The sequence below is a fragment of the Oncorhynchus gorbuscha genome, linkage group LG11 (assembly GCF_021184085.1).
Source record: "Oncorhynchus gorbuscha isolate QuinsamMale2020 ecotype Even-year linkage group LG11, OgorEven_v1.0, whole genome shotgun sequence".
NCBI classification, from domain to species: domain Eukaryota; kingdom Metazoa; phylum Chordata; class Actinopteri; order Salmoniformes; family Salmonidae; genus Oncorhynchus; species Oncorhynchus gorbuscha.
This window is the reverse complement of record NC_060183.1, coordinates 6,240,906-6,252,151: the sequence shown is the minus strand read 5'-3', so window position 1 is coordinate 6,252,151 and position 11,246 is coordinate 6,240,906. Positions and strand designations below refer to the sequence as shown.

The following is an 11,246-nucleotide window of genomic DNA, read 5'->3' as shown; positions in this document are numbered from 1 at the left end:
AGTTAAGTAGCTATAAACACTAGCTAGCTAGTTAAGTAGATATAAGCACTCTAGCTAGCTAGTTAAGTAGCTATAAGCACTCTAGCTAGCTATTTAAGTAGCTATAAGCACTCTAGCTAGCTAGTTAAGTAGCTATAAGTACTCTAGCTAGCTAGCTAGTTAAGTAGCTATAAGCACTCTAGCTAGCTAGTTAAGTAGCTATAAGCACTCTAGCTAGCTAGCTAGTTAAGTAGTTATAAGCACTCTAGCTAGCTAGTTAAGTAGCTATAAGCACTCTAGCTAGCTAGCTAGTTAAGTAGCTATAAACACTAGCTAGCTAGTTAAGTAGCTATAAACACTAGCTAGATAGTTAAGTAGCTATAAGCACTCTAGCTAGCTAGTTAAGTAGCTATAAACACGCTAGCTAGCTAGTTAAGTAGCTATAAGCACTCTAGCTAGCTAGTTAAGTAGCTATAAGCACTCTAGCTAGCTAGCTAGTTAAGTAGCTATAAACACTAGCTAGATAGTTAAGTAGCTATAAGCACTCTAGCTAGCTAGCTATTTAAGTAGCTATAAGCACTCTAGCTAGCTAGCTAGTTAAGTAGCTATAAACACTCTAGCTAGTTAAGTAGCTATAAGCACTCTAGCTAGCTAGTTAAGTAGCTATAAACACTAGCTAGCTAGTTAAGTAGCTATAAACACTAGCTAGCTAGTTAAGTAGCTATAAGCACTCTAGCTAGCTAGTTAAGTAGCTATAAGCACTCTAGCTAGTTAGCTATTTAAGTAGCTATAAGCACTCTAGCTAGCTAGTTAAGTAGCTATAAACACTCTAGTTAGCTATTTAAGTAGCTATAAGCACTCTAGCTAGCTAGTTAAGTAGCTAGAATCACTCTAGCTAGTTAGCTATTTAAGTAGCTATAAGCACTCTAGCTAGCTAGTTAAGTAGCTATAAACACTCTAGTTAGCTATTTAAGTAGCTATAAACACTCTAGCTAGTTAGATAAGTAGCTATAAGCACGCTAGCTAGTTAGATAAGTAGCTATAAGCACTCTAGCTAGTTAGATAAGTAGCTATAAGCACTCTCGCTAGTTAGATAAGTAGCTATAAGCACGCTACACTCTAGCTAGTTAGATAAGTAGCTAAAAGCACTCTAGCTAGTTAGATAAGTAGCTATAAGCACGCTAGCTAGCTGCCATGGGAGAAAGCAGTCCGCAGTCTCCGACGCTGCACTTGGATCTGGACAACTTTGATACGACGGACGCCGAGGACAGCACGTATGTTTTAACCAGTCCGCGGTCGTTGGAATCATGTGCAAGACTCGGCGTCAAACCCGTTCAACTTTTAATAAAATCTCTAAGCGATTTCGTTGATGACAACGTAAACCCAGATATCCCGTTTGAGGCACTGACAGTTCTGTACGAGGCGTACGAAAAGGAAGGCAGGGGGATTTTGCAGCTGTGCCGCGAAGAGAGAGAAAAGATTGTTTTGGAAACGAAAGAAAGACGACCGTCTCTTAAACTGTCTGCCCTCGAAACTGTCGTCGAGGTAGAAAGTCGGAACTCTCTCGAAGAAGATCCCAAATCAAGAGAGGACTCCTGTGATGCTTTGAGGAAGCAAACTAATCAATCTGTGGACCACAGCCCCAGAAGGAAATCTGTGAGCAGTGGCAGGTCCTCTTATTCTGCTGCGATCACCAGAAAACAAAACAGAAACAGCTTGAGACCGACTGACAAGAACATGATGGTGTCCAGCCTAAGTCTTGGTGACCTCCGACACTCCCCAGCCACAGAAAGACAGTTGGAGAGGCTCACTCGAGACGTCAGGAAGAAGATGAATGTCACAGTCCCAGCGAAAGACCGTAAGATAGCAGCTCTGATGTTGGTGAAGCACCAAGAGAAGCAGACCAGGCTGATGCTGAGCCAGCAGGAGGAGCAGGAGAGAGAGGAGGCCCGGAGGCAGGAGGAGGTGCAACGAGTCCAGGCGGAGCGCAGGAGGAAGAAGGAGCTGGAGAAGAGCATGCAGCGGTGGCAGGATGGGCTGGAGGCGCGGAGGAGGCAGAAGGAGCGCCGGGAGAAGGAGTTGGCCGGTCAGCGCGAGCAGGAGGTGCTACTGCAGGAGGATCGCTGGAGGAGGCTCACAGAGGAGCAGGAGGTGCGGAAAAGAGACAAGAAAGAGATGGCGAGGAGAGAAGCGGAGGAGCGCAAATGCCTCCAGGAGCAGCTGCTCAAAGACATGGAGCGTCTGGAGCAGGCAGGGAGAGAGAAGGAGGTGCAGCTGTCGCAGGAGAAGGAGCAGAGGGCCAGGAGGAGCAGGGTGATCCGAGAGAGGAGGGAGAGGAAGAGGCTCCAACAAGAGAACCAGGGGGAACATCTCAGATGCCTCCTCCTGAAGAGGGAGGTGCAGCAGCAGTTGGAGGAGGAGGAGGCGCTGATGAGGAGTGCCCTGGAGGAGAAACTGCAGCGCTCCTGGGAGAAGAGGGCCCAGGCAGTGGCGTTGCGCCTCAGGGAGCTGCAGGGAGATCGGCCAGGGAGGAGGAGCAGATCCAGAGGGCCCAGCTCCGAGCCTCCTGGCACAGCCAACAGCAGCTCAGGGAGAAAGAGGCAAGGACATCACACAGATATACGTAAACCCTACACACAACTGTACACTATAATACATGCCATAAATACTGGAAAGTGAGCACACACATTTCCACAGTCCCTGGCATACTATAATAGCCAGAGTACTGTTCTCTTCAGCTAACATTCCACTCCTTGTCATTGACAAAAAGACTGGCCTTTCAGCTGTCTTCAATTATGAACATTGTATCATTAACGAGCTCAAGGAGATCAGAGGTTTTGATCCTGATTTAATTAATAACCTACACAGCCATCGTCCAATCACAATGTTTATGCAAATTAGACGGATAGGAAAACGTTCTAATTTCATTCATAAATGTGATTGTTAACATTCTAGCGTGATACATTTCATTGTAAACATAAACAACTGGAACGGGGAGAACAGAGGATTCCTGTTTATTTAGGTTTTTAACTAACCGGCCAATTTGATCACATAACACCAGAGAAGCTCTGGACCGTTCAAGACTTCCCAGTGCTTTGGGAAACGCTGTAGCTTGTTTTATATCCAGCAGGCAAGGTGCTTCTTTCTATAGGAGTTGCTCCAAATATGTCACATGGGGCCCCCTGAGTGGAGCAGCGGTCTAAGTCACTGCAGTGCTTGAGGCGTGACCACATGGGACAAGACTACCAACTCGCTAGAGACAGCAGGAGCGGTAGAGATACTCTTAATGATCGGCTATGAAAAGCCAACTGACATTTACTCCTGAGGTGCTGACTTGCTGCACCCTCGACAACCACTGTGATTATTATTATTTGACCATGCTGGTCATTTATGAACATTTGAACATCTTGGCCATGTTCTGTTATAATCTCCACCCGGCACAGCCAGAAGAGGACTGTCCACCCCTCATAGCCTGGTTCCTCCAGGTTTCTTCCTAGGTTTTGACCTTTCCAGGGAGTTTTTCCGAGCCACCGTGCTTCTACACCTGCATTGCTTGCTGTTTGGGGTATTAGGCTGGGTTTCTGTACAGCACTTTGAGATATCAGCTGATGTACGAAGGGCTATATAAATCAATTTGATTTGATTTACTAGCCTGTCCAGCATCTCACCTTTTTTTTTTTTTTTCACGACGATTGTATTTATTTATTTATTTCACCTTTTATTTAACCAGGTAGGCTAGTTGAGAACACCTTTATTTAACCAGGTAGGCTAGTTGAGAACACCTTTATTTAACCAGGTAGGCTAGTTGAGAACACCTTTATTTAACCAGGTAGGCTAGTTGAGAACACCTTTATTTAACCAGGTAGGCTAGTTGAGAACACCTTTATTTAACCAGGTAGGCTAGTTGAGAACACCTTTATTTAACCAGGTAGGCTAGTTGAGAACACCTTTATTTAACCAGGTAGGCTAGTTGAGAACACCTTTATTTAACCAGGTAGGCTAGTTGAGAACACCTTTATTTAACCAGGTAGGCTAGTTGAGAACACCTTTATTTAACCAGGTAGGCTAGTTGAGAACACCTTTATTTAACCAGGTAGGCTAGTTGAGAACACCTTTATTTAACCAGGTAGGCTAGTTGAGAACACCTTTATTTAACCAGGTAGGCTAGTTGAGAACACCTTTATTTAACCAGGTAGGCTAGTTGAGAACACCTTTATTTAACCAGGTAGGCTAGTTGAGAACACCTTTATTTAACCAGGTAGGCTAGTTGAGAACACCTTTATTTAACCAGGTAGGCTAGTTGAGAACACCTTTATTTAACCAGGTAGGCTAGTTGAGAACACCTTTATTTAACCAGGTAGGCTAGTTGAGAACACCTGTATTTAACCAGGTAGGCTAGTTGAGAACACCTGTATTTAACCAGGTAGGCTAGTTGAGAACACCTGTATTTAACCAGGTAGGCTAGTTGAGAACACCTTTATTTAACCAGGTAGGCTAGTTGAGAACACCTTTATTTAACCAGGTAGGCTAGTTGAGAACACCTTTATTTAACCAGGTAGGCTAGTTGAGAACACCTTTATTTAACCAGGTAGGCTAGTTGAGAACACCTTTATTTAACCAGGTAGGCTAGTTGAGAACACCTTTATTTAACCAGGTAGGCTAGTTGAGAACACCTTTATTTAACCAGGTAGGCTAGTTGAGAACACCTTTATTTAACCAGGTAGGCTAGTTGAGAACACCTTTATTTAACCAGGTAGGCTAGTTGAGAACAAGTTCTCATTTACAATTGCGACCTGGCCAAGATAAAGCAAAGCAGTTCGACAGATACAACGACACAGAGTTACACATGGAGTAAAACAAACATACAGTTAATAATACAGTAGAAACAAGTCTATATACAATGTGAGCAAATGAGGTGAGAAGGGAGGTAAAGGCAAAAAAGGCCATGGTGGCAAAGTAAATACAATATAGCAAGTAAAACACTGGAATGGTAGTTTTGCAATGGAAGAATGTGCAGCCTGTCCAGCAGCTCACCTTTACTAGCCTGTCCAGCATCTCACCTTTACTAGCCTGTCCAGCAGCTCACCTTTACTAGCCTGTCCAGCAGCTCACCTTTACTAGCCTGTCCAGCATCTCACCTTTACTAGCCTGTCCAGCATCTCACCTTTACTAGCCTGTCCAGCATCTCACCTTTACTAGCCTGTCCAGCATCTCACCTTTACTAGCCTGTCCAGCATCTCACCTTTACTAGCCTGTCCAACATCTCACTTCAGCAGGATGGGGCCTTTTTATTAGGACCTTTTTCTATCTTGTCCAGGGTGGATTGCTAAAATAATAATTATGATCACATTTCCTCAGTTTAAATATTAGGCCTGGGAACCCCTTTACATTTTGCAGAGAGATGGGGAGGGGAGGTGGGATATATAGGGTTAGAATCCCAGTGATGCTGAGACAATCTGACAGGAATGAGCCTGCAACTGGAGGGTTACGGGCATTAGAATCTCAGGTGCCACTTGATGCCGTTGTGCTCGAGCAAGACACTTAAACCCTAACCAACTCACATCGGACAATAACGTTCTATTGTATTTGTCCAGGTACTGGCCCAGCTGAGTCAGCGTCGTATGGAGCAGGCAAGCCAGAACGCTCACACCCAGAGGAGGAGCAGGGCACAGCGGGCACAGCAGGAAAACATGGAGAGACTCCTCTGCCACCAGCGCCTCCTAGACAGTGTACAGAGAGAGGAGGAGACTGAGAGGCAGCTGAGAGAATGCTGCCTCTCCCTGAAGGTGTGGTGTTAGGGGGGGGGTATTGGAGAAGGTGTGTGTGGTGTTGGGGAAGGAGTGTGTGGTATTGGAGAAGGTGTGTGTGTGTGTGGTATTGGGGAAGGAGTGTGGTGTTGGAGAAGGTGCGTGGTGTTGGATAAGGTGTGTGTGGTGTTGGTGAAGGAGTGTGTGGTGTTGGGGAAGGAGTGTGTGGTGTTGGAGAAGGAGTGTGTGTGGTGTTGGAGAAGGTGTGTGTGTGGTGTTGGAGAAGGTGTGTGTGTGTGTGTGGTGTTGGGGAAAAAGTGTATGTGGTAGGGTGTGTGGTGTTGGAGAAGGTGTGTGTGGTGTTGGAGAGGGTGTGTGTGTGTGTGGTAGGGTGTGTGGTGTTGGAGAAGGTGTGTGTGTGTGTGTGTGTGTGTTGGAGAAGGTGTGTGTGGTGTTGGAGAAGGTGTGTGTGTGTGTGGTGTTGGGGTTGGTGTGTGTGGTGTTGGAGAAGGTGTGTGTGTGTGTGTGTGTGTGTGTGTGTGTGTGTGTGTGTGTGTGTGTGTGTGTGTGTGTGTGTGTGTGTGTGTGTGTGTGTGTGTGTGTGTGTGTGTGTGTGTGTGTGTGTGTGTGTGTGTGTGTGGTGTTGGGGAGGGTGTGTGTGGTGTTGGGGAGGGTGTGTGTGGTGTTGGGGAGGGTGTGTGTGGTGTTGGGGAGGGTGTGTGTGGTGTTGGAGAAGGTGTGTGGTGTTGGGGAGGGTGTGTGTGGTGTTGGGGAGGGTGTGTGTGGTGTTGGGGAGGGTGTGTGTGTGTGTGTTGGGGAGGGTGTGTGTGGTGTTGGAGAAGGTGTGTGTGTGTGTGGTGTTGGGGGGTGTGTGGTGTTGGGGAGGGTGTGTGTGGTGTTGGAGAAGGTGTGTGTGTGTGAGGTGTTGGGGAGGGTGTGTGTGGTGTTGGGGAGGGTGTGTGTGGTGTTGGGGGGGGTGTGTGTGGTGTTGGGGAGGGGGGGGTTACTTTTATTTAATTTGAGTTCCATTTGGGACAGGCGTTCAATTATTTTACTGTAAAGTGTCTCAGCGATTTTTAAATGTACATTAAATAAAAGTTTGATTTTGATTTGAAGGAGCGTCGGAGGGAGCGTCTGCAGAGGCAGAGAGAGGAGGTGCAGGAGGAGGCTCGTAGAGTGGCTCGCGCCTCCTTCCATATGAGGGAGAAGGTGAGGGAGGCAACAGACGGCAGGACTTTCCACCAGATGGCTCTGCAGGCTCAGCTAGCTGCCTCCCTGCTGGACCGTGGACAAATATGAACATTCATCTGTGTTTTTACAATCAGCACTACACACAAATACTAAGAATCATATTACAAACCACTACACACAAATACTAAGAGTAGTATTACAAACCACTACACACAAATACTAAGAGTCATATTACAAACCACTACACACAAATACTAAGAGTCATATTACAAACCACTACACACAAATACTAAGAGTAGTATTACAAACCACTACACACAAATACTAAGAGTAGTATTACAAACCACTACACACAAATACTAAGAGTAGTATTACAAACCACTACACACAAATAGTAAGAATCGTACAGTATTACAAACCACTACACACAAATACTAAGAATCGTACAGTATTACAAACCACTACACACAAATACTAAGAGTAGTATTACAAACCACTACACACAAATACTAAGAATCGTACAGTATTACAAATAACTACACACAAATACTAAGAGTAGTATTACAAACCACTACACACAAATACTAAGAGTAGTATTACAAGCCACTACACACAAATACTAAGAGTAGTATTACAAACCACTACACACAAATACTAAGAGTAGTATTACAAACCACTACACACAAATACTAAGAGTAGTATTACAAACCACTACACACAAATACTAAGAGTAGTATTACAAACCACTACACACAAATACTAAGAGTAGTATTACAAACCACTACACACAAATACTAAGAGACAAGTACAAATTGATAGGGCCCGGTCCAGATATGAGCTACAACAAAGCTTGTAAATGGCCTGGGCTGCTTTGCTACATTCATGTTTGTTATGTTAATACCTGGGATTCTTCCATTGGCAAGTAAATACGAGGTGCTCCTTCTGAAACAACAGACCTATTGAGGTATTCTGCAACATGTTTGTATTGCTGTGTAAGGGAATGATTAGCTTAGACTAGTTTAGGTAACTTGCTGATATCAATTTGACTTGCAGACAATCCTGGTCTTGAATGTAGGCCGGAACTAGATTTAACTACACACATAAAATATACCGTCTCTGGGAATAGTTATGGTATAGTAAATATGTACTGTAGTTCTACTGTAGTTGTACTGTATTTCTGTAGTTATACTGTATTTATACTGTAGTTCTACTGTAGTTCTACTGTATTTATACTGTAGTTATACTGTAGTTGTACTCTATTTCTGTAGTTATACTGGATTTATACTGTAGTTCTACTGTAGTTCTACTGGATTTATACTGTAGTTATACTGTAGTTGTACTGTATTTCTGTAGTTATACTGGATTTATACTGTAGTTCTACTGTATTTATACTGTAGTTGTACTGTATTTCTGTAGTTCTACTGTAGTTGTACTGTATTTCTGTAGTTCTACTGTAGTTCTACTGTATTTATACTGTAGTTCTACTGTATTTATACTGTAGTTCTACTGTAGTTCTACTGTACATTTTTACTGTAGTTCTACTGTATTTATACTGTAGTTCTACTGTAGTTCTACTGTATTTATACTGTAGTTCTACTGTATTTATACTGTAGTTCTACTGTATTTATAGTGTAATTCTACTGTATTTATACTGTAGTTCTACTGTAGTTCTACTGTATTTATACTGTAGTTCTACTGTATTTATACTGTAGTTCTACTGTACATTTTTACTGTAGTTCTACTGTAGTTCTACTGTATTTATACTGTAGTTCTACTGTAGTTCTACTGTAGTTCTAATGTATTTATACTGTAGTTCTACTGTAGTTCTACTGTATTTATACTGCAGTTCTACTGTACATTTTTACTGTAGTTCTACTGTATTTATACTGTAGTTCTACTGTACATTTTTACTGTAATTCTACTGTAATTATACTGTATTTATACTGTAGTTCTACTGTATTTATACTGTATTTATACTGTAGTTCTACTGTATTTATACTGTATTTATACTGTAGTTCTACTGTATTTATACTGTAGTTCTACTGTAGTTCTACTGTAGTTCTACTGTATTTATACTGTAGTTCTACTGTAGTCGTACTGTATTTATACTGTAGTTCTACTGTAGTTCTACTGTAGTTCTACTGTATTTATACTGTAGTTCTACTGTATTTATACTGTAGTTCTACTGTATTTATACTGTAGTTCTACTGTAGTTCTACTGTATTTATACTGTAGTTCTACTGTAGTTCTACTGTACATTTTTACTGTAGTTCCACTGTACATTTTTACTGTAGTTCTACTCTAGTTCTACTGTAGTTCTACTGTATTTATACTGTAGTTCTACTGTAGTTCTACTGTAGTTCTACTGCATTTTTACTGTAGTTCAAATGGGATCTTTTTTTTCAAGATCATTTTTCAGATATAGAGTTTGTATTTCTTATTAGAGTGTCAAAACTATTGTATAGTTGCTCAGGAAATGTTTATACACTTTATTCCAGTATTTCTCTAGTGATTTATTTGTTGTTGTAACATCTAGATCCTGAAAATGTATTTTTTCTTACATCTTTAATAAAGATTTTCTCGTGTAAATGTGATCTCTGCTGTCCTGTTACAGAACATCTCTTAATGCTGTGTCGTCCGACAAGTGCAGAATCTCTTGGTAACAGTACTGAGACGCGGTATTGTCCCTGACCCGTGACAGTACAAGCTGTCCCTGACCCATGACAGTACAAGCTGTCCCTGACCCGTGACAGTACAAGCTGTCCCTGACCCGTGACAGTACAAGCTGTCCCTGACCCGTGACAGTACAAGCTGTCCCTGACCCGTGGCAGTACAAGCTGTCCCTGACCCGTGACAGTACAAGCTGTCCCTGACCCGTGACAGTACAAGCTGTCCCTGACCCGTGGCAGTACAAGCTGTCCCTGACCCGTGACAGTACAAGCTGTCCCTGACCCATGACAGTACAAGCTGTCCCTGACCCGTGACAGTACAAGCTGTCCCTGACCCGTGACAGTACAAGCTGTCCCTGACCCATGACAGTACAAGCTGTCCCTGACCCATGACAGTACAAGCTGTCGGTGACAGCTAGTGACAGCTAGTGACAGCTAGTGACAGCAAAATCTCACATCGGAATAGAACAAGACATATTCAAAAACAATCTAGCTTTATTATCAACAATTTACATGTCATGCTATTTTATATATTATTTTCAGGGATAGTTATGAGAAAGTATTGATAAAAAAGTTGTTTTCCTCTAGCCTGGGTACCAGTCTGTTAAGATAACATTCCTCTAGTCTAGGTACCAGTCTGTTTAGATAACATTCCTCTAGTCTGTTTAGATAACATTCCTCTAGCCTGGGTACCAGTCTGATTAGATAACATTCCTCTAGTCTGTTTAGATAACATTCCTCTAGTCTGATTAGATAACATTCCTCTAGTCTGTTTAGATAACATTCCTCTAGTCTGTTTAGATAACATTCCTCTAGTCTGATTGGATAACATTCCTCTAGTCTGATTAGATAACATTCCTCTAGTCTGTTTAGATAACATTCCTCTAGTCTGATTGGATAACATTCCTCTAGCCTGGGTACCAGTCTGTTTAGATAACATTCCTCTAGTCTGGGTACCAGTCTGTTTAGATAACATTCCTCTAGCCTGGGTACCAGCCTGTTTAGATAACATTCCTCTAGCCTGGGTACCAGCCTGTTTAGATAACATTCCTCTAGCCTGGGTACCAGTCTGTTTAGATAACATTCCTCTAGCCTGGGTACCAGTCTGTTTAGATAACATTCCTCTAGCCTGGGTACCAGTCTGTTTAGATAACATTACTCTAGCCTGGGTACCAGTCTGTTTAGATAACATTCCTCTAGTCTGGGTACCAGTCTGTTAAGATAACATTACTCTAGCCTGGGTACCAGTCTGTTTAGATAACATTCCTCTAGCCTGGGTACCAGTCTGTTTAGATAACATTCCTCTAGCCTGGGTACCAGTCTGTTTAGATAACATTACTCTAGCCTGGGTACCAGTCTGTTTAGATAACATTCCTCTAGTCTGGGTACCAGTCTGTTTAGATAACATTCCTCTAGTCTGTTTGGATAACATTTCACTCATGATACTCTGTATCATATGCCAAAAGATGTTTAGCATGTGACAGATTGGCAAGGAGTGTAATCCTATCTAAACAGACTGGTAGCCAGACAACATTGTCCTGGCTATCGTAAACAATGTGGAAATGTGTTAGTCTCTTCTTGATATGGTCACTGGTCGGTTTGGAAGGTCCACTGAGCTGTGGTTTGTCAGCGGGGTGTTTTACTGAATATTTCATGTAAA

At 42.8% G+C, this 11,246-nt stretch overlaps 1 protein-coding gene across 1 annotated transcript; it reads left to right on the top strand.

The window, feature by feature from the left end:
• Positions 1-252: 252 nt before the first annotated feature.
• On the top strand, positions 253-5,733 carry LOC124048059 (coiled-coil domain-containing protein 177). The gene is made up of 2 exons (XM_046368447.1): positions 253-2,579; positions 5,574-5,733. The coding sequence occupies exons 1-2, from the start codon at positions 1,174-1,176 to the stop codon at positions 5,587-5,589; spliced, it is 1,422 nt and encodes a 473-aa protein (XP_046224403.1). The 5' UTR covers positions 253-1,173; the 3' UTR covers positions 5,590-5,733.
• The last annotated feature ends 5,513 nt before the right edge of the window (positions 5,734-11,246 follow it).